Genomic DNA, 23445 nt, shown 5'->3' on the forward strand with positions numbered 1-23445 from the left:
ATTTTAGTACATTCTACATATCAGTGTTATCAAAGGCGAAAAGCGCAAAAAAGCTCTATTTGTTGGGGCTTTAAGCCTAAAGCGCAAATAAAGTGTAGGCTTTTTGTACCAAGAAAAAGAAAGTGTAGGCTTTAATAAAAAAAGGCGCAAAGGGAGAAAAAATACATAAATATATGTTCAGTCCAAAACTAATATTTATAAACATGAATGACCAATATATGAAAGAAATTGAAAAAAGATTAAGATAAAGTGAAATATCAATTGTTAAGTGTCACCTCTTCAGAAGAGGCTCATTGGCAAGGAAAAATATGCCTTAGAACCTTCATGAAGACACTAAAGCGCACATAAAGGCTCTAGGAAAGCTAGGAAGTGCAGTAGTATAATCCAGAAAATCTGTAACTAGTTGTTTTACTGTTTCGGAGGCTTGGGGATGACTTAACACTTTGGTTATGATTCCGATGAGTGCTTTTTAGGTGTAAATATTGGTTGTCTATGGTAATCTTTCACAGTTTACCAACAAAAAAAAATGCAACAGAGGGAATATAAGTTAGGAATATTTACTCATAATCCAACAGTTCATCACAATCAGGAACATTTATCTCACCTCCAAAGTAGCAAATGATTCTTTAGCCATTGATGCCTCCTCCTCAAGACTGCACATAAAGAGTAAGGATTCAAGTCTTTTGAAGGCAAATGGAATATCAACCAAGACTTTCAGGAATCGTTCTGCAGGCCCAAGCCGAGAGAGATCCCCATTGTAGAGCCTCAGCTTCAATTCTTCGTCAGCAGTTGGTGCCATCTTAAGCAAAGTTTGAAGGAGTTCAGATGGAAGCTCATTTCCTGGGTCAGAATAAAATATTAGTCACTGTTGTCATAGATGCAAATATACAACAACCTGATATTTCCATTTCCAAGAAATTGACCCAACCAATATACAAGTATACTAATGTTTCGCCACTTGACTGTGAGGGAAGTACAAATTCTTCTTACAAGAGTATAATCATTCTGATCATGATAATAGTGACCTGTCCTGAAGCGGTGCTAATTTTTTTATTTTTGAAAGGACGTTTTTAAGATAATGTACACTTAATGCTTATAAAATTCCATCAATCAGATTGGTCAATGACCATGCAAAGTACGACGCCCAGCAAAGGCTCGACGATAATATGATGTTGCAGATAGATATTGCGCATAGCAGGAGTAAAGCTTCTCTTTAAAGTACATGTAGCTGCAGAACCAAATATGTAGAAAGGCACAAATAGTACACCAAAAGGACGATGGCCTTCTTAATGATAAGATGAACAAAGACAAGGGGCAGAAACAGAAAACAGCGGACAAATATATGATAAATGAACATTTATCACATATCTTTTTGAAAGAATACATTGGTTGGGTCTTCAAGGAGACATCAGTCGGGCAGTTCTCTAAATGCTTCGGGCAAAAGACAAACCTAACACTACTGCTCAAAGTTACAGGGAAAAGAAGAAACATATAAAATAAATTGACCAATATCAATTGATACTACATATTCCCCAATTCTCATATTACCTACATTTACCTATCCTAAATTGACGTCAACCCTGCCTGTAAAATGAAAAACTTTTCCTTTTCCAATAATTCAGAACCGTATAAACTCATACTATCTACATTGTCTTTACCATAACAAGAAAACTTTGCAGGAAATCATTTCACTTTTGGAAAAATTATCACTGTTGAGGTCGATCTCAACCCTAGTTAATCACAATAATAACACCCACATGTGCAAGATGACCTTTTTTTAGGGTGGGGGTGAGGTGGGAGGAACAATAAGGTTAGAAAGACGATCAATTTTAGTGTTTCTTTATCTTGATATATTGAAGGGAACAGGAGATCACCTTCTTTAAGGGCATCACAAACTTCTTCAGTTGTCACGTTTAAGGCTTTAAGAAGAATAGCTAAATTTTGTGCCTTCTTTTGATCAATAATTTGAACATATTGTTTAGAAGCATCTTGGAACATAGAGTCCTTCTTTGGTACCATTCTTGTCTTTATCGGCATGAGCATATCCAAAGAGACTCTCTATCATATCGTCATCAAATCTGTCAAACAAAATTCACTGACCATTAAACACCTTATTCAATCAAAAGAATCATAGAGCAACATCACGCAAGAAAAAATACACTTACTGGAATGATCCTGATTTGATTTGATGCCAAACCATTGAATGGTCAGGGTTTGCTAGAACCTTATCCCAGAAGAAAGGTTTTAGCTTCGTTTTAGAAGGATCATTCTCTGATCCCTCAACTGAAGCACTAGAGGATGCATTTGATCCAAGAGGCGAAGGTCGAGGTGGCTTCAAACCTGTGGGAGGAGGACGAGGTGGAGTAACACCAGGGCCCGGAGGTGGTGGCGGACGAGGACCAGCCTTAGCACGAATTGGTATGGGTGGTGGAGGAGGCGGCCCTGGTGCAGGAGGATGTGGACCGCCAGCTGAAGGCTTCGGTGGCGGTGGCGGTGGGGATGGAGCAGCGAGATTGGTTATCTTGGCAGGAGGTAGTGGGGGAGGGGCTGGACTAGTAGGATCTTCAAAAGGATTTACCCTACCGGGTGGAGGCTTAAGCGGAGGCTGTACCTGCATCCCCATTCTTCCAGGCGGTATCTGCTCAGAAACCCCTGCTGCAGCCACAGCAATGCCCGTAACAGTTCCCAAAGGGATCTCACTTTTAGAACCATTAAGAGCGTTTGGCTCCATGTAGAAAGTTTTACCAATTTTATTGTGGGAATCATCACTGACTGAATGATTACCAGCATTACCGTGCCTTGAAGCTGAAAGATTGAAGTCTCAGAAACATCAGTATACCAAAAGCCAAAATTTAATATATATACAAGAGAGAAACAAGGAATAGAGATGTACCAACAGAATAGTCACTTATGCTTAGGCTAAGAAGAGGCCTCTCATCATTTTTCCCCTTTCTGTATCCAACCCCACAAACCTTGCAATAGCATATAAAAAAGAGCGCAACAACAATAAATGTGACTGCAGCAGTCACAAGAACTGCAACCAAAACTGTTTTAGTGCTGCTTTTTTTCTTATTTGATTGACCATCCGAAGTAGAGTTTTGACTAGTAGAAGACTGATCACTAGGACCAGAGGTTTTGCTAGAATCATTGTAGTCTCGAGGAAAAAATGGCGTCGTAGGAGGACGGGCAGGTGGCGGAGAATTGGGAGTTTCAGAACTGGAAGTAGCTGGAGCAGGAGCAGGAGCTGGCGCATCTCCAACCTGAAGCAATTCACGCCGTCTAGGTGCACCATACCAGGAAAAGAGGAAGTCCATGCATCTGGTATACCATGTAGGTGAATGCTTCTCCTCTCCCGAAATAAGAAACATAAGATTTTTCTTCACTAAACAACCCATAAGGGCTTCCTTGGTGAGTAGATTGGCATTTTTCTCTTTATTTTTAGTTAATGATCTTCTGTTAGTAAAGATTCCGTTTGCTTCTTCTGCAGGATCACTAAACTCAAGATCTTCAACAGCTTCATTAGAATGTACCAACTCTAGCCTACAGTTCAACCATAACTCTTCAGCCTGCAGCAGAAGATTATAATCAGAGCTGCTTGGGAATAGTTATTCTCAAATATCTACAAATCAAAATACTATTAAATCAGAGGGGAGAGCTATTGACGCTAGTCTGAATTAAAGAGCATGCAGTATTATCAAAAGCAAATTAAGTGTGGGTTTTAATGAAAAAAGGCGCATAGGGAGTAAAAAACAAATATAGATATGTTTTGTCCAAGACTAATAATTATACGCATGAATGACAAATATACGAACAAAGAAATTGAGTTACTTTTTTTACGATAAAGTGAAATATCAACTGTTTAGTGTAGCCTTCATTGGCAATGGAAAGTATGTCTTAGAACCTTTATGACAACACTGAAGTACATATTAAGTGAGGCGAAGTGCTCAACATGTTGTGAGCCTCGCTTCAGGGCTTAAGCGCGTCTTTGACAACACTGAGAACATGGCAGCAAGGAAACTTGAGGGACATTATTTGGAACTGCTGTTGAAAGACCGACTGAAGTTTGGACCAATATAAAAAAAAAGATAATATAGAGAAGTTCAATTAGTGTTGTCAAAAGCGAAAAGCATTGAGTGTGTAAGATACAAAATGCAATTAAATGAGCCTTTAGATGAAGAAAGGAGAAAAACAAAGTAAACATTATACATGCAAGATGCCAAAACTAAATATAAACACAAACAGCAACTATATGGCCAAAGGAATTGAAATAACTACAATCAAGTGAAATATATATTGTAAAAAACTTTTCAATGAAGTTCAAGGAAAAAAAACAGATTCAGATTCAGATGGAAAAGTATTATCTTATGTTCTCTAATTCATTTTAGTGCCTAGTTTCTTTGTAATAATTTTTTTATGTCTATTCTTAGTCACTGTCATTTCACAATAAAGCCTCCATATCAATAAATATACCGCTTAACCAGCTATATTTATTCTGTAATGCAACCCTCTTCAAGACGAGCCACTTAGGCCAATAAAGTGCATGTCTCAAGCAATATGAAGTCCTAACCTATGCTGCAGCTAGTTTTAGAGTTTAAATGCACCTCAAGTAGCCTTTGATAGTATAAATTGGTGCCGAATATGAAACATTCTCTAAGCAAAACAAGACGAAGCAAACCCACACTGCGTATACTTCAGGGCTTAAAAGTGCCTCGAGCAAACCTAAGCCTTTAATAACACTGTAAGGGATAGAACAATAATTGATGACCCAAGCAGAGTTGTCAAAGGCCAAAATAATTGAAAAGTATCAAAGGTTTGTTAAAGCTTTGGCGAAAAAAGGTGCTAATGACATACACACACATAAATAACATATGATATTTATGTAAGTATGTATGTCATGCAAGAAAAAATAATTGATAAATATGGATGCAAAATTTTATTATTTGAATAAAAGAATTTTAAAAAACACAACTAAATGAAATATATGAAACAAAAATCAATTAATTCTAGTTCAGTGCCATTTTAACATGAATCTACTTCAGATGCCATTTTAATGGTATAGATACAAAAATGCCGTTAAATTTTAGAGACCAATTTTCAATTACTTACACTATTTCAAAAAATAAAAGTTGGCATCGAGGCCTACTTCTTGTGCAACCAATTTCAAACTTCTTATACACCTAATCAAAAAGAAAAACTTGTTAATGGCGTTTTGGTAATGATTAATAGGTCACTTTGTCAAACTGCAATTGTTGTCTAGTGAGCCCCTCAAAGATTGAGTCAATGGGCGATGACACATGCCTTAACACCTTGATGCCTCATGCCTACACTCTTTATGATTTTGTGTCACTCTCTGCGAAGTTCTCTTCTTTGGATTTTTAGTGTGTAAATAGCACAGAGTTGAATCACCTAGTTAATCTCAGGGATTAACTCAAGATCCCATCTAAATGAAGTTATGCATATATTGTTCATATTCTTTCACAAATGCCGTATCAAATGCTTCATAGACTAAGAGATCATGCTAAAAGCAGGAAAATTACTACACAATACAAAAACTGTGAACATGGACATAAAAACATATGCTCATTACGATGAACTACTGTTACAAATTTCTTAAAAGTGGTGGGATCAAGTAATGCTAATTTCTCATCAATCTGCTCCATAGGAGCAATCCATGATGTTCATCTCTATCCTTTTCTTTTTAAGTACAAAAACAACAACATACCCATTGTAATCCCAGAAGTGGGGTATGGGGAGGGTGGTGTGTATACAGACTTACCCCTACCTTGTGAAGGTAGAGCGGTTGTTTCTCAAGTAAAGCATATCAAAATCAGTAAGAAAAGAAAATACAGTAGTAAAGAAACCATATGGAAGATAATGGAGAAAAGAACAGTAGCAAACACCAATATTATGATAAATGAAGTAAAGAAACAACACGTAATAGTGAAAAGAATACGCCAGTAGGATGGTTGCTAATAATAATAATACTGATAAGGGAAACTAAACAACGCTCGACTACCTGCTAAGTAAACAGACCAAAAAAAAAACTTTTACATACAAATGTTATTCAAGCAGTAAGTAAAAGTAAGTCAGCTAAAGAAGAAAGGATTACCAATTCCTGGTTAATCCCCACAGAACTGATTTGATTGGCCAGTAAATGATCCTCTGGCCTATTACTCACGGGATTTGCTGCCACTATAGTAAAAAGGATAATGATGAAAACAGACAATTGGGATACTCCTCTCACACCCATTTCCTCTTGAATCAGCATCAACAAAGCAGACAATGCTTCTCATGAATATCTCAAACCTCCCAACAACACCAGGTAACCAAACAGGTGTTCACCCCCTTCAGACAATCCCTCAAAGATCAAGTTTTTGCTATATTTACCACCAACCCTGTTGCAGTCTTACCGAAGAACACCTTTCAGATATCGAAATCACATAATCTCCAAGAAGAATCTTACTGGCCCACTTCTAATTTTCAAGCAAAAAACTCAAGAATCACTTGTATCAAACACCTATAAAACCCAATAGAGCAAATGAGCTTTCACACCCTTCTTCAAAATCCCCCAAAAGATCAAGTATTTGCTGCATTTACTACCAACCCAATTCAGTTTTTCTGAAGAACACCTTTCAAATATCTAAATCACAAACTTCTCTACAACAATCTCACTGACACACTTCAAAATTTCAACCAAAACACTCAAGAAACAGTGGCATCAAATACCTGTAAACCCCAATAAAGCAAAAGACCTTTCACCTCCCTCCTGAAAATCCCTCTAAATCACAAACTTCCCAACAACAATCTCACTGACCCACCTCAGATAAAAACTCAAGAAACAATAGCATCAAACACCTGGCAAAACCAATAGAGCAAAAAGAGCTGAAATCCCACAAAAAGATCAAGTCTTTGCTGCATTTACCACCAACCCCAATTGCAGCCTTCTCAAAAAACACCTCCCAAAATAGCTAAATCACAAACTTCACCACAACAATCTCACTGACCCACCTCAGATTTTTCATGCAAGAACTCAAAAACAGTGGCATCAAATATACACACTGCACAAAACCTTAAAATAGACAAAAAAGAACTCAGCTTTAACACAAAAACCAACTAACCGAATCAAGAAGTAGTCAATTCAAGAAGGCAGCTTTCCAAAAAAAAAAACAAGAATTAACTCCAAAGAATTAGTCATCAAACCCCAAATTCTTCCAGTTGTACTTTTATCAGATCAAGCTAAAATTGTACTGTAAATACACAAGAGAATTGTAAAGGGTGGGTTTAGAGAAGGCGCGTGAGTTGACCAGAAAGTTAAAACTTTTTTCTCCTATGTGGAGGCGCCGTGTATGAATGCTGACAATGTTTTTTTCCTTTATCTTTAATGCGTTTTTCATACTATAAGAAAAGTTGCTCGGATGATAAGCATTACCATGTCCAATCTGAAAGTTGTGAGTTTGAGTCAATCAAGAAAGTAAAAGGGTTTTTTTTTTTATCTCTCTCGATGAAGAAAGTTGTTCGGATGGTAAGCACTATCATGTCCAATTTGAAAGTTGCGAGTTTGAGTCAACCAAGAAAGCAAAACTTTTTCTTATCTTTAATGCTCTCTCATATGAGAAAGTTGCTCGGATGGTAAGCACTATCATGTCCAATTTGCAAGTTGTAAGTTTGAGTCAATCAAGAAAGCAAAAGGGGTTTTTTTCTTATCTTTAGGGGTCGTTTGGTTGGGAACTAGTTATCCCAGGATTAACTATTCTGGGGTTAGTTATCCTGGGATAACTTATCCCACCATGTATATGGGATAACTTATCTCATCATTATACTATAAATGGTAGGATAAGTTATCCCAAACATGTCAATCAAACAAGACATCAAAATTTTATTCCGGGACTATTTTTTTATCCCAGGACTATTTATGCTTATCATCCACACCAAACGAGCCCTTAGTGTTTTCTCATACAATGAGGAAAGTTGTTAGGATGGTAAGCACTATCATATCCAATCTGAAAGTTGCGAGTTTGAGTCAACCAAGAAAGCAAAAGGGTTTTTTTTCTTATCTTTAATGCTCTCTCATACGATGAGGAAAGTTGTTCGGATGGTAAGCACTATCATTTCTAATCTGAAAGTTGCGAGTTTGAGTCAATCAAGAAAGCAAAAGGGTTTTTTTCTTCTTATCTTTAACTCTCTCTCATACGATGAGGAGTCAATCAAGAAAGCAAAAGGGTTTTTTTCTTCTTATCTTTAACTCTCTCCCATACGATGAGGAAAGTTGCTCGGATGGTAAGCACTATCATGTCCAATCTAAAAGTTGCGAGTTTGAGTCAACCAAGAAAATAAAAGGGGTTTTTTTTCTTATCTTTAATGCTCTCTCATACGATGATGAGGAAAGTTGCTCGGATTGTAAGCACTATCATGTTCAATCTAAAAGTTGTGACTTTGAGTCAACCAAAAAAGCAAAAGGAGGTGGAAGTTACTATGGAGGGGTAAAAAAATGACCTAAAAATGCTAAAAGATACAAAATTAAAAATGTATAAACTTCTAGATATTTTTGTTCACTCCATTTCCTTTTCTTAAAAAAAAAATAATACAACTAGTAATTGAGTTTAGAAAAAGAAAAGCTTAATGGTCAAATATATTTAAAATATCTCAAATTTTCAAGTTTTATATTGAAACTATTAGGTTTACAAATTTTGGTATTTAATTATCATCAATATATTTCAATTGACAGATGATTTGTTCATGGAATCTTCAATTTTTTTTAAAAGAAATTTATATACTTATAAACTACATAAAAAGTATTATACGTCACAATAATTAATAATTTAAAATATTTTTAAAAATATATAAAAAAATTTACTATAAAAGTTAGATTTATTTAATACTAATATATATGGAACATAGGAGTATATATTTATGAGGGTCGACTGCAAGTTTGTCAGTTTTAACTTTAAATAACATTTCTAATAAAAGAAAATACTTTTAATTATAATATTCTTCTTTTCAAGGGAAGTTTTTGGCCTTTTGCATGAAGCCACCTTATTTTTTGTAGTTTATTTTAGCAGTGTTTCACAAAGTCAAGTCTTACAAAAGGTAGATTCTTCACATGCCAGGGTGAACCTACAATTTAGACAGGTAAATCGTAACGATAGAATCAAAATTTTCACTGAGTTAATAATAATAATAATAATATTATCTCTAGCTTTTCTTTTTCAGTAAAGGTTTCTAGTTTTTAATTATAGTCGGTCAATTTTGATGGAAATATCGAATGCAAATAATTTTCATCATAACTTATACCTCAATGCAAAATTAATTGAAATTTGTATATTTCGAATTGAAACATGCCAAAATTATCTAAGTGCAATATTAATAACATATTTTTTTTCTTATTTCATTATACCTACTTTTTTTAAAAGTACCTTTTTTATTCAAAATTGAGTGGATTCCAACTGCAATTAGTCACAACCATAAAACACTGCACACCTATCATTTCTCCATGAAGTTCAAACTTATAAATTATTATATACTATTCACAGTAGTGAAGAAATTTTCTAAAGAAAACCAAAGGAAAAAAAATTGATCCTAATCAAGAATTTGAAGGTCGTGAATATACATCTATAGAAATATTATGCACCTTAACATCTTACGTCAGAGTCAGAACACCCATCAATCTTTTTGTTTAATGAGTGCTTATTTATATCTCATAGATGCTTTTTAATATTTTCTAATATGGATATAGACGTTATACAACCAAAAAAAAAACAATCAAAAATACTGAATGAAATACGTGGTAAATTTAAACATGAAGGGGATGTAGCTCAGATGGTAGAGCGCTCGCTTAGCATGCGAGAGGTACGGGGATCGATACCCCGCATCTCCATTTTTTTTATTTGCCTTTTTTTGTAATGTTCCATTATATTTGAATATTGCTAAAACGATATAGTTATTTTTGTGTGACTTATAGGTCACATGTTCGACCATAAGTTTTGGAATGTGGCAATTTTGCTAAAACGGTATAGTTATCTTTGTGTGACTTATAAGTTACATGTTTGATCTTAGAATAAGTCTTGGAATGTGTCCCTTCCCCCATTTCACCGATCATGTATAGATCTGAGATGCTTCATGCATTGAGCTGACTAATTTTTTATGTGACAATATATACCAACTTCATGTGTGGAGTATAGAGTATTCAAATTGAATATAATCTCCATCAAAGTGTTATTGACAATCCCAAAATTTACAAAGAAACATTTGTCAAAATGACTAATTAACAGAATATAATTAAACATATGTTTTGTTTATGCCATTCTATCCATGACTTGTTGGAGAATAGTAGTTGTTTCTTGATAACATGATTGTGTTTGAGGCAGGTTCTTTTTCTTCACTGCATCTTCAAGCTGCATAAAAATATTGGAGCAAACACACAAGGGGTTATCAAAAACTTGCAATTTGCTACCTATATACGTAATAAGGCTTGTGTCGTTCAGACTCTTCAAAAATATTGACGGTCACGACCATATATATGTGCGTTGGATACTACAAAATCTATGCATTTTTGTAAGGATCCGGCAATATTTTTGAAGTATCTGAGGAACACAACATTAGACCTATATTGCTCGGACTCTTCAATAATACTGTCAGAGCGTGTGTAAGTAAGATTTTGGATGATCCAATACAGGCACAACAATATTTTTGGAGGATCCGACCAACATAGTATCAGACCTATGTCGATCGGATTCTTCAAAAGTACTGCTATATATCCATCAATCGAATTTATGTTGAATCCTCCAAAAGCTATGCAATGGATCCAACATAGGTATGACAACAGGGTCCGATCAATATAACATCAAACCTATATATGTATATTTCTCAAACTCTTCAAAAACACTATTCTCAACATAGTGTGTTTCGCATCCTCAAAAAAATATGCATTTTTTAAGGATCTGACACTGACGCCACACCAGGGTCTGACCAACCTAACATCAAGCATATATTGCTCGGACTCTTCACTTCTGTATTTTTTAAAGATACAACACAGGTGGGTCAATATTTTTGAAGGGTACGAGCAACATATTACATCAGGCAAACAAAATCAAATGTACCTTCTCAACGTTATCGAATAATCGATTAGCAAGATCAGTAAGAGGTTGTTTATCATTCATTTCTGCAGCTGTGATAACTTCATCAAAATCATAATACATAAATGTAGACTTAATCCTCAAATATTTCCTCACATAATTCCAAGCATCTGTTCCAATCAAATCCCCTAATGCCAATAAATCAAATGCATATCTTTTCAACCTATGAATTCTCCCTTTTGTTCCAATATTAGCAATGTACATTCCTTTCTTAAGAAATGATCTTGTACCTGTCTCCTTGTTTATAATGTCTACAATCAAACATTGCAACAACTTTTATCAACATAGTAAAATTATGAACAATCGATTCTGTTAAAGAATGACAAAAGTCTCACATTGGTGGTTAATGAATTGTGGGAACTCCTTATAAGGCTTGTGCAATGAGGCGTGAGTTAGGCCCCAAGACCTAATTTAACAGACTCGATTCATGATATCTTATATTATATGTAATGAGTTAAAAGGAGCGAAAGGGTCAAATTTGCTCATATACTTTTTAAAGTTAATGTAACTTTGCCTTCCTTTAAACTTTTGGTCTAATATTACCCCTCGGTTAGGAAAAAAAAGACAATTTTTTTTGCCCCAGACACCTAATAGGGTCTGAGGTAAGGGTAGTTTTAAATTCAAACTTTTTTTACTAGAATAATTTGGACAGGTGGGGTTCACCCATTTCATGCTATACAACTTTGTTAATGACAAGGACAAATACGAGGCGAAACTAGACACACACACATATATATATATATATATATTCCTAGAAAAGCTAACTAAGTTGTTATTATGTCATCTTCAAGATTAAGTTGTTAAGTTTTAAAAAAATGATTCAAATTGAGGGGAATTTTTTTTTCTAGAATAACTTAGAATGTGGGGTCCATTCATTTCACGCTAGAATTCCATTAAAGACAAAGGACATATACGAGATGATTTGCTAAGGCAAGAACACAAATAGATCAAAATCGAGCAATTTCATTGGCAAAGTTAGATTTTTAAAAAAATAAATGGTAATATAGTGCATAAAACATTCCGCATTAACAGAGTCAGGGATATTCTATAATGCAAGTATTAATGACTGATAACGCGACTTGAACCCGTGACAAAAAAATGCTCAAAAAAAACAACTTACTGGTGGATACCGAAGGGTCTTGTAGTGGACCAGTGATAAAAAATCCATTATTATCTTCAGCAAGTGAATTTCCAATTCTTGAATTTGCAAATAAAGCAATTGAACCAATGCTTAATGCTAATCTTCTTGTAGTTTTTGGTGGTGAATTTTCTTGAATTTCTTCTTTTTTTTGGCTTATTGTTTTTGCCTTTTTCTGAATTTTTTCAATATTGTGAATCTTGGGAATGAGTGAAAGAGCTTCAAATATAATGTTCAAATTTGTTGTGTTAGCCATAATTTTTGGTGTTGAAACTAAGAAGAAAAATGATAGCCTATTTTTTGTACTTTTTAAAAAGTTATATTATATCCATTTGATGAATCTTGATGACTATTGGCCACTAGAAGGATATCTCAATTGAGGGTAAGATTGTAATTCTCCCTTCTTCTTTTTTTTCCTCTTTTTTTGTTTTCCCAAAATTATAAATTCCTACTATATTTTTATTTTTCAAATTTCTTAGTTAAAATTTTAGATCTGAGAAAGAAGTAGGATTTAAGTTAGATAGAGTGTGTCATCAAATATGAGTGAGTTGGATAATTTATCTATTTTACTTGACTCATTTTCAATCTGTTCATATCTAACTCGATTCTCCCGTTTGTTACCCTTACATTTTTCATATGGTCAATGAACTAAGAGCTTATTTGACTAGACTTATAACTTATGTCTTATATTCTTTAAATTAAAAAAAAAAAAAAAAACTTATGTCTTATATAAGCCAAGAGACATAAGTAAAGTCTAATATATGAGTTTTTCGACTTATTTTTGTTATTTTGTCTTAAAGTCAAGTGTTTCAAAATACTTTTTATTTTACCCAAACACTATAAAACTGTTTAAATACACCTAAAATAAGTCAATCCAAACATGCTCTGATAATCATTAGTATCTCATAAAGTCATATTTCTTCTTAATTTCATTTCTAAGGTGGAAATATAACTGAAGTCCAACTATTTTTTCTTCGAATGTAACTTCATACACAATGTCTGGAGTTTGATTTGTTAACTGTTTAACTTCAAACACCGCATATATGACATAGGTATATATATATATATATATATATATAGTAAAAAATTTAAAAGGTGAATACAAATTTAATGACGTTGTCAAAACAGGTTTCCCCGTGAAATTTCTACCACAAGGACCAAGTGATTCGAATTGGGGCATATAATGGATTATAAGCCCAATGGGCTTCACTTACAGGCCCAAAACTTCCTCTAGAACGGACCCATGCGAACCCAAAATTTTCACACATCTTGGGACCGAAGTTCAAATTACACACTCACCGGCAAGTTCCTCTGGCGAAGTCCTTCTCCGACGAGCTCACTCCGGTCAAATCCTTTCGAGCGATTTCACCGCTGTAAGTTCTGTCTTCTCTCACTTTTGATATATAGTCCTTCTTCCATTGCTTTGTATTCATATACAGAAATGTTAAATTCGATTTCAGACATAAAATTGACTAATTTAAAGAGTTAATGTTTCACATTAGTAGTTTAAATTAGGTAGAAATGATGTTAAATGAGTGAATTGTGTAAAATTATTGGATTAGTATAGAAATATTATCAAATGATTAAGCTTTGTAGCAAAGACATTGAATTAGGGTGGGAATTTTGTGAATGATTAAGCTCTGCAGAGAAAGACTTAAGTACATTATAATCATTTTGATGGTCAATTTTCGGAAAAATTGACCTTTAAACTATCTTTGAACGGGAGGTGGAGCCAGGATTTGAACTTTATGGGTTCTGGATACGAGAGCATGGCTTTGAGTACTTGTAATTGGGTTATGAGTTTAATTTTTGTACGTATGTAGTGATTTTTAACGCATACACAGGGTTATGAATTTAATTATCGCACTATTTTATTTGTAGTTGATGTTCCTCCTTTTTTTTTCCCAACATGCTTTGTCATGCTTTCTATTTTATCTGATTGATATGTTTTCCTTGAGCCAAGGGTCTACCGAAAACAACTTCTCTAACTCCCAAGGTAGGGTAAGGTCTACGTACACTCTACCCGCCCCACCCCAGACCCAACTTATGGTATGTTGTTTTTGTTGTATACAAGGTTTGGATCAAAACTACTAGATTCTGCCAAGTCCACTTGTTATATACTACCTCCGCCCCTGCCTGGAACAATAACAACTAATATGTTGTTTATCAAGTCAGTAATTATAAACTGTCTTATTTTTTTCAGATTAGGTGTGTGCACGTTGATTGTCCTGTTGGTGCAGCATAAAGTTGGTGCTTGTTCCCGCTATAATGTTGTGCAAATGAGTAGCTCAAGAAAGTTCAGCTTGTTATTGTGATGTAACCACACATCATTCTTGGAAAAGATGGATTATACTTCCAAGAACTCTCCCTTTTGTTTAAAATGGCCTTGGGATGTTCATAACCAAAATCCAAAGAACCCTTTGCCTTGTACCTTTGAAACTCCTTGGTTATTCAAACCATTCAAGAATCTTGGCTTTGGAGTGTTTAATTTCATCCAAAATATATCAAAACCCCAACCTTTATCACCCAAATTTAATTTCCAGTTTAATGGTGGAATCAACCAAAATAATACCTTGAAGTTGGTGAAGAAGAAATTGACTCCTGCAGAGCAAGCGGAGGCCGAGCAGAGTGCATTAGCATCTGCCTTGGCCAGTGGAAAACAGGGTACTGTTATTGAATTTTACTCCCCAAAGTGCCGGCTCTGCAATTCCTTGGTTAATTTTGTTACTGAAGTTGAGAACAGAAATTCTGACTGGCTCGACATTGTTATGGCTGATGCAGAGAATGACCAATGGTTGCCTGAGGTACTCTTAATACTCTATACATTGTATTCTCACATTTTCCGCAAGTCTTGTTTTAATTGATACTCAGTTGTTGGACGGATGCATGTAGATTTTGCATACTCCAAGAACTGAGAGGGGCCTCACACTTTGTTGTTTGGTTGTTGACATAGTTCTTTCCTTCTTTCTGTATTTGAAGGTTATTTTTATATCATTACTATGCTAAGTCACCTTCGTTATTGTTCCTTTTTTTCTGTTGAAATGTCATGTAAGGCTTTCCCTATTATTTGCTATGTCTTCTTTACTTTTGTATTGTCTTTTCATACTGCTTTGATATGTGTTACTTGAGTTGAGGGTCTTTTAGGAACAATCTCTCTACCTCCACTAGGTAGGGGTAAGGTCTGCATACACTCTACCCTCCCCAGACCTGTGGAGTTTCAATTGGTATGTTGTTGTTCTTGTTGTTATTGTATGTTAAGTTACCTTCATGAATCAATTGACTAGGATAGTGTGCATTCTGGGCATAGGATTCGTCTGATAAATTGTTTAAGACGACATATCTTTCTTTTCAACATGTTATGTAAAACTGCGAACTATTGTCAGCAATATATTCAAGTTAAATGTCATCCTTCTGAAGTCTTTTTACATATTAGCTTAGTTTCTTTATACTTATGTTTTTAGATATCTTTGTCTTGGAAGTTCTTCCAATGCAATAACTCTAACATTTATTCTAGGTGGAGCTGAAAAGCACTGCACATGTATAGTCCTTTGAACCTTTTATCATGTTAGGATTGATTACTTACTCTGTGGCGACTGTCAAGTTGACTAATATAATTGAAAGTTACTCTGTGGTGATCTCTATGTTAGACTATACATTTGAAAGTCGGGAAAGTTGAAACAAAGTAATTAGAGCAAGAACAATTATTTCTGTTGTTTGAGTGGTCCGGTCACTTTGTGTATTGCCTTTGGAGTAATCCATCTACTTCATGTTTGACTTTTCACTCTTTTGGTTTTAGCTGATTGATATCTTCCTATTTGTAAATTCAGCTTCTCCATTATGACATTAAGTATGTTCCTTGCTTCGTTCTTCTGGACAAATACGGGAGGGCACTTGCAAAGACTGGTGTTCCAAGTAGCCGACTACACGTTGTGGCTGGTGTTTCTCATCTCCTCAAAATGAGACGTCCACAACACAAATAGTTCATCTTTAGTTGATACAGCAGCAGGTGAGATTGTTGGCTTGTTGCAGTAAATTGCATGTAACGGCTTTTAGTTGTACGTATCGACAGGATTGAGCTAGTAATATAGTACTTAGTAGTTATCAAGTGCAAGATCTTTACTTGAACTAGTCTGTAGTTTTGTAATCCATTTTGGAGATGCTGTTATATGAATCCCCTAAAAATGAGGACACTTTTATCAGACAAATAATTTAGAGATAGAGATCATGTTATGTGTCAATTGTCCTTCATCGGATGAAAAGAGAAGTACTCTTCAAAATTATTGCCGCACTCATGTCAGATCCTCCGAGAAAACACTACTTTTGAAGAATTCAATGTGTATTCATCGACATTTTTGAAGAGTTCGAGCGAATATAGATAGCCCTTGAGTAGTTGTTGAGTAGGAGCAGAGCAAGTATATAGTTTGCGTGTTAGGCCAAATCCAGTACTTTTAATCTAAATTTTATGTTTATTTTAAAATTTTCATTTAATATTTATAAATTATTTAGTTTATAACTCATTAACTTGAAATAACTGTAATTTTCAACTTATAAGCTTCAAATACTGGTTCTGCTTTTTTACTTGAGAAAATAATCATTTATTAAATAGTTATCCCAAAAAGGGATAATCAGTCAAAAATTCTAATTAACGCGCCTTGAATGATCATATGGATGGGACCATCTCTCATCTTCAGGCACCAATAAATACATTGAACTATCCATGGAATAGAAAACCTTTACAATCGAGACATGACAACATAATTGTCAAGGGCGCATTCTACCACTGAGTTAATAGGCCATCGTGCTTGTAGGAGAAGAAGCAGGGGAAGGAAGCTTCCTAAAATTGGGAAGTGAATAAGCAAAGGGCACTTAACATTTTATATTCAATGGGTCCAAACATGACAATATAGGTCCCAAAAACTTGTTTTAATTCTTTGCACTTATAAACTTTTTCTTTCAAGCCAATTATACACAAGGAAAATTCTCAATAATATACTATATTTCATGACTTTATTAAATTTTAAATCAAGAAGCACATGGCAACCTAACTTCAATTATTTAGCCTCAATGCACATTTTGTCATCAAGTTTGGACATGTTCCCTTGTTTTATTAGCTTATGAAGCTTCCACACAAATATCGATATTTATCAAAAAGATAACTCCAAGAATTTGAGATCGAGGTTCTATAATTAAAAAAAGACCTTTTATATGGTCTGGGATTGAGACATTGTAAATTGATATGTAGGTGTTGCACTGGATAGAGCTATTCAGAATCAATTGACAAGAGGTTCACAATTACTCCCTCTCCATTATGGAGGTCAAAATTTATCTCTTGCGCTAATAAGAACGAATCGACTTGAATCGATTGATGTGATAGGAATAACAATAGTTTGTGTTATATTTAGTTAAAACCTTGTCTTCCTTTCGTTAATTTTCGCTCTCCTGGTATAAGTTGAGAAAGTTTGGAACCTTTTTCAATATAGGGTCCCAAAAACCCGACATACCCTTTTTTTAGAGTGTACAAGGGGATAGAGTCCTTGCCTCATTAATCGTTTTTAAACATTTTCTGTCTATTTTGTTGAAATAAGGAAATATAAAACCCTTGAAAGGTACTTTCGTTCTATTTTGCTATAGCAGTTTTAGATTTGTCGATTGCTCTCTGACAAGTGTTTGTATAACTCTCTCTTCTTGATCTCCTCTTTTTGGTTTTAGTAGGATTAATCTAACAAAAACTCTGATTACTTGTGAAAAGTCCAATTTTTTGACATATTAGACTGTAATTTTGTTATAATTTTTTCATTTCCAACGAATCTCAAGGAGAATATGTTGAATAAATTATAATCACAATATTAAATATGACATGTTCAATGAACTATCAACTTAATTAGGAAATGGATGAGTAATTAATTAATCCTTGTTTAATTAAGTGGCTTACCTCTAACTTGGACAACTAAACTTAGAATATCTTAACTGTCATTACTATACTCTATTGTTGAGTTTGAAGTTTTAACCAACTCTCCCCATTTGTTAATCAAGAAAATGATTTTCAACTATTTGTTTAATCCCATTATCTAACCTCTTAATATTATACTAAAATCTTATGTATATTCAGTGCTTATATAAATTCAATAAATACATGATACATGTCTTAAAAAAATGGTGAAATAAGAATTTTCATTAAGTGAAGTCAAGATATAAAGAAGTAAACTCACGAAGAAGCCTAGAAGACTGAACATACATATAATGTATATACATAAAAAAAAATTATTATCTATCTACATAGCTTATTTCGATTAGGCTAACTCCAAAATTACATTAATTTTTCATATTAAAATTTTTAATAAACGTGTCATCATAATTTATTGGTCAAAAACTTTATAAAAAGTGTCACTAAATTCAAAAGACAAACTATAAAATTACCTCAATTTCTCAGGTCAGAAAAATTTATAAATGTGTCATCACAATTTGTTTTAAACTTTATAAATGTGTCACTTCAATATTTTAGGTGAAAAAAACTTTATGAATGTGTCACTAAATTCAGTTAGGCTACTTCAAAGTTACATAATTTTTCATGTCAGAAAATTTATAAATGTGTCATCACAGCTTTTTAGATCTGAAAACTTTATAAATGTGTCACTATATTTAGTTTGACTAACTTCAAAATTATATAAATTCATCAGATCAGAAAATTTTATAAACGTGTCACTAAATTCAGTTAGACTAACTTCAAACTTACATTAATTTTTTCGGTTAGATTATTTTCTAAATGTGTCATCACAATTTTATAGATCAAAGAACTTTATAAACATGTCACTAAATTCTGTTACGTTAACTCCAAAATTACATTAATTTTTCTAGTCAAGAAACCTTATAAACGCGTCATCACAACTTTCTAGGTCAAATTTTTTTTATAAACGTATCACTAAATTCGATTAGGCTAACTTCAAAATTACATATAGTGACATATCTAATTTATAATATCACAAGCGATACACAACAACCTAAAAACTTTATTTTATAACCCAAAACTCACTAAAATATTTATCATTTGATCTATAACAATAATTAAAAAAGTAGAGTAATAAATATTAAAATTACTCTATAATAGAGGGACCACAATTTTTTTAATTTATTTTTTACAAAAATAAAAACAAAAAAAGGGGGCCAATTTGTAGCATATTAAAAAAATACCCCCTGAAGTTTGTGTAGTTGTCAAATTCCCAATATATAGTTTCATAAACAAACAAGAATCACCAATTGTCTCCAAATTCCAAATTCCAATCTCTAATCCTTGGTTATTGAAAACCCCTTTGTTTAAATTCTTCCCCTTTTCACTTTCCCATTTCCAATTTTTTTTTCTGGTCACCGGAAATATTTTCTTGAAATTCCGGCGGTTGATCGGAGATGGTTCTACCGGAAAACACCAACTGGTTGTATGACTATAATTATGAAGATATAGTCTCCCCTGATGTCAATTTCTCAGTTTCTGGGTATTCTTGGTCTATGCAGGGGTTTAATGGTTCAACTAATGCTAGGTACTTATTTAGTGTGTCAAATTTGACTTAACTGATTCTGTGCTGTATTTGCTAAATTGGGTGTTTTTTCTTTTAGCTGATTGATGAGTTTTGTTTCTTTGAATAAAGTTGGAATGCTGATAAAGGGCTCATATAGCGGATCTCAATCAAAATTTGGGATCTTTTAGCTGATTAATGAGTCTTTGTTACTTCTAGATAGAGTAGAATATATATAGAGGATTCATATAGTTGACTTCAACTAAAAGTTGAGATCTTTTAGCTGATTGATGAGTTTTTTTTGCTTCCTAATCAAGCAGAACTGATAAAGAAGATTCGTATAACCGTTACTGAAAGCTGAGCTCTTTTAGCTGATTGATGAGTCTTGTTTCTTTGAATAAAGTTGGAATGCTGATAAAGGGTTCATATAGATGATCCCAACTAAAATTTGGGATCTTTTAGCTGATCAATGAATTTTTGTTACTTCTCGATAAAGAGGAATAGATATAAGATTCATATAGTTGACTCTACCTTTTAGCTTATTGATTAGTCTTTTTTCTTTTAAAGAAAGAAAAATGGGTATAGAAGATTGATATAACTGTTACTAAAAGTTGGGGGTTTCCTGTAACTGATTGATGAGTCTTGTTTCTTTGAATTAAGTTGGAATGTCGATAAATGATTCACATGCTGACCTCAACTAAAAGTTAGGGGAATAGATACAGAGGATTTGTTTAGTTGATTCTGACTAGAAGTAGGGATCTTTTAGCCGATTGATGAGTTTTATTGTTTCTGAATAGATAGAAAGGATTCATATAGTTGACTCCAACTAAAAGTTGGGATCTTTTAGCTGATTGATGAGTTTTTTTGCTTCCCAGTAGAGCAGAAGGGATACAGAAGATTCATAAAACCGTCACTAATAGTTGGGCTCTTTCAGCTGATTGATGAGTCTTGTTTCTTTGAATAAAAAAAAGTTAGAATCTATATAGAGGAAGAGGATTCATATTATTTTTTGATGAAGTAGGAAGAGGATTCATATTTCTGACCAACTAAAAGTTGGGATCTTTTATTGATTGATGGGTTCTGTTCTGTTGCTTCTGTGTAGAGCAGAATGGATACAGAAGAGCCATACAAAGAGTTGGGCTATTTTAGCTGATTCATATGAATAAAGTTGGAATGTCTATAAAAGACTCATATAGCCACCACCAACTAAAAGTTAGGATATTAGCTGATTAATGAGTCTTGCTACTTCTCAATATGTCCGAATAGGCTATAGAGGATTCATATTGTTGACTCCAACTAAAAGTTGAGATCTTTTAGCGGATTGATGAGTTCTTTTGCTTCCTCATAGAGCAAAGGGATATAGAAGATTCATATAACTGTTACTAAAAGTTGGGTTCTTTTAGCTGATTGATGAGTCTTGTTCTTTTGAATAAAGTTAAAATGTATAAAGGATTGATATAGCCAACCCCAACTAAAAGTTGGAATCTTTTAGCTGATTGATGAGTTTATTGCTTTCGAATAAAACAAAATGGATACAGGATTCGTATAACCGTTGCTGAAAATTGGGCTCTTTTAGCTGATTGATAGTTTTGTTTCTTTGAATAAAGTTGGAATGTTGATAAAGGATTCATATAACAGACCCTAACTAAAAGTTGTCATCTTTTAGCTGATTGATGAGTTTTCTTGTTTCCAAATAAAGCAAAATGTATACAGAAGATACATATAGCTACATATAGCTGTTACTGAAAGTTGAGCTCTTTTAGCTGATTGATGAGTCTTGTTTGTTTGAATAAAGATGGAATGTCAATAAAGGATTCATATTGCAGAGCCCAACTAAAAGTTGGGAACTTTTAGCTGATTCAATCCCTTTTCTCCAGCATATACAATATATATTCAATGCCCTTTCGATTGTGTTCTGACCACTTTGCTTTTTATGTCTATTTTAGTGTTGATATTGATGGCTCACTTGGTGAATCAGACTGCCTGAAGGAAAGCAGTTGTAAGAAAAGGTAAAAACTTTTGAGTTTAGGGACATTTTTTGTGTATTTCCTAAGCATAGAGATCTGATGTTGCACTAACTCGTCACTATTATCTATCAGGTTTGATTTGATTAGCTACTTGGCGCTTACCATTGTTAAAGAAAAGTGACAAATTCTCCCCTCCCCTTGTTTCATTTCCAGAGTATTACTCTATTATCTCAAAGGCTCAGGGTTGCGAAAATAACGATCTCATTATGCTTTTAATGAGGATAGTTTTAAAGATTTTGACTTGTTCTGTCCTCTTGTTCTAACGGCCTATATGGAGGACTTATACTCCCTAAACGGCCTTCTGAAGATTTCATAGAGATATAGTTCCCTTCCCTCTATTTGGAAGTAGTTACTATGCTGCAGCAATTCCACAAATTTAGTTTAGATTCAAATTCTTGTGATGTAATAATGTACACAAAGCCCCCTTATGTTATATTCTTAGTTTCATAATTATACTATTAGCCTTCGAGCTTTTTTCCCTCGTAGTATTGGTTTTGAGAGGAAAGCCAGATGCCCTCTTAATGTACCTACATAACATTGTTTACTCATGTTTCCGACAATTGTTACAGGACAAGAGCTGAATCATGCACCTCGTCAAGTTCCAAAGCTTGCAGGGAGAAATTAAGGAGAGAGAAACTGAATGACAAGTGGGCTCACAATTCATTCCTTTTAGAACCATTTCACCCTTTATTTCATTTTATATATCGCTAAATTAAAATATGGTCTCAGGTTCATGGAATTGGCAGTGCTTCTTGAGCCCGGTAGGCCTCCAAAAACAGACAAGAGTGGCATTCTTGTTGATGCTGTTCGTGTGGTGACACAGTTACGTGATGAAGCTCAAAAATTGAAAGACTCAAATTTGGATCTACAAGAAAAGATAAAGGAGTTGAAGGCAAGTATTTGTTACTTTCTTTCCATTGGCTACTAGATTGTTGACAAGTTTTGTCAATTTGGCAAAACAATCTGATGACAAGAAAAGCTAAAACATCACTTTACTATGCTTCTACTGACTTCAAGTATGTTTGATTTGTGTAGGTTGAGAAAAATGAGCTTCGAGATGAAAAGCAGAGGCTGAAGTCCCAGAAAGAGAAGCTAGAGCAACAACTAAAGACTATGAGTGCACAACCTAGCTTCTTGCCTCCTGCCATGCCCGGTGCTTTTGCTTCTCCAATTCAAGCTGCAGGAACCAAGCTGGTGCCAATCATAAGTTACCCTGGAGTTGCCATGTGGCAATTCATGCCTCCTGCTGCAATAGATACCTCGCAGGATCACGTGCTCCGCCCTCCAGTTGCTTAAGTTTGCTGCTAAACCTATGATAATTGACTTAACTCCGATATGTTGTTCTAGTTAAACATTCTTTAGCTGTGTTAGTTTATTCGTCGAGTCCTTTTGGTGTATTTGGTGGATAATAGTAGTTCTCTTGTAATCTTTGCACTTTTAATGTGTTAAATGCTGGTTTTATCAACTGTAAATTTTAGCAGGTTCAACCTGGCATTTATGTATACGTTCTTTTCTCTCCTGATTAAATTCTTTGTTATTTCTTCCTTTTGTTTGGCATGCATTCAGTGTGTGTGTTTTTTTTTCGGGGGGGGGGGGGGGGGGGGGGGGGGGGGGGGGGGGGGGGGGGGGGAAAAAAAATT

The 23445-nt window shown here is 34.3% G+C and overlaps 3 protein-coding genes, 1 non-coding gene and 1 pseudogene across 4 annotated transcripts; 3 read left to right on the plus strand and 2 right to left on the minus strand.

The window, feature by feature from the left end:
- Positions 1–264: 264 nt before the first annotated feature.
- On the minus strand, positions 265–7347 carry LOC102583977 (formin-like protein 5; annotated as a pseudogene).
- Positions 7348–9801: 2454 nt separating this feature from the next.
- Positions 9802–9874, plus strand: TRNAA-AGC (transfer RNA alanine (anticodon AGC)). The gene has a single exon. It is a non-coding gene; the product is annotated as a tRNA-Ala (tRNA).
- A 292-nt stretch (positions 9875–10166) lies between these two features.
- LOC102584293 (photosynthetic NDH subunit of lumenal location 3, chloroplastic) lies at positions 10167–12585 on the minus strand. Its single transcript, XM_006352422.2, has 3 exons — positions 12253–12585; positions 11097–11383; positions 10167–10391 (listed from the first exon to the last, which is right to left on the minus strand). Exons 1-3 carry the CDS (start codon positions 12524–12526, stop codon positions 10293–10295), a joined length of 660 nt encoding a protein of 219 aa, XP_006352484.1. The 5' UTR covers positions 12527–12585; the 3' UTR covers positions 10167–10292.
- Positions 12586–13522: 937 nt separating this feature from the next.
- Positions 13523–16508, plus strand: LOC102584639 (uncharacterized). Its single transcript, XM_006352423.2, has 3 exons — positions 13523–13643; positions 14474–15074; positions 16098–16508. Exons 2-3 carry the CDS (start codon positions 14613–14615, stop codon positions 16248–16250), a joined length of 615 nt encoding a protein of 204 aa, XP_006352485.1. The 5' UTR covers positions 13523–13643; positions 14474–14612; the 3' UTR covers positions 16251–16508.
- Positions 16509–19501: 2993 nt separating this feature from the next.
- Positions 19502–23306, plus strand: LOC102584960 (transcription factor ILR3-like). The gene is made up of 5 exons (XM_006352424.2): positions 19502–19802; positions 21725–21787; positions 22375–22452; positions 22535–22697; positions 22841–23306. Exons 1-5 carry the CDS (start codon positions 19672–19674, stop codon positions 23099–23101), a joined length of 696 nt encoding a protein of 231 aa, XP_006352486.1. The 5' UTR covers positions 19502–19671; the 3' UTR covers positions 23102–23306.
- Positions 23307–23445: the final 139 nt, after the last annotated feature.

Source organism: Solanum tuberosum, unplaced genomic scaffold, assembly GCF_000226075.1.
Source record: "Solanum tuberosum cultivar DM 1-3 516 R44 unplaced genomic scaffold, SolTub_3.0 scf00149, whole genome shotgun sequence".
NCBI lineage: Eukaryota > Viridiplantae > Streptophyta > Magnoliopsida > Solanales > Solanaceae > Solanum > Solanum tuberosum.

What these genes read in the sequence shown, in the direction of transcription:
- LOC102584293 (XM_006352422.2), bottom strand. Translation starts at nt 12,526, where the DNA reads ATGGCTAACACAACAAATTTGAACATTATATTTGAAGCTCTTTCACTC. An exon ending in AGACCCTTCGGTATCCACCA is followed by an intron (nt 11,384 to 12,252) that starts GTAAGTTGTTTT and finishes GTTTGATTGTAG; the next exon opens with ACATTATAAACAAGGAGACA. An exon ending in TATTCGATAACGTTGAGAAG is followed by an intron (nt 10,392 to 11,096) that starts GTACATTTGATT and finishes ATTTTTATGCAG; the next exon opens with CTTGAAGATGCAGTGAAGAA.
- LOC102584639 (XM_006352423.2), top strand. Translation starts at nt 14,613, where the DNA reads ATGGATTATACTTCCAAGAACTCTCCCTTTTGTTTAAAATGGCCTTGG. An exon ending in ATGACCAATGGTTGCCTGAG is followed by an intron (nt 15,075 to 16,097) that starts GTACTCTTAATA and finishes TTGTAAATTCAG; the next exon opens with CTTCTCCATTATGACATTAA.
- LOC102584960 (XM_006352424.2), top strand. Translation starts at nt 19,672, where the DNA reads ATGGTTCTACCGGAAAACACCAACTGGTTGTATGACTATAATTATGAA. An exon ending in GAAAGCAGTTGTAAGAAAAG is followed by an intron (nt 21,788 to 22,374) that starts GTAAAAACTTTT and finishes CAATTGTTACAG; the next exon opens with GACAAGAGCTGAATCATGCA. An exon ending in AGAGAGAAACTGAATGACAA is followed by an intron (nt 22,453 to 22,534) that starts GTGGGCTCACAA and finishes ATATGGTCTCAG; the next exon opens with GTTCATGGAATTGGCAGTGC.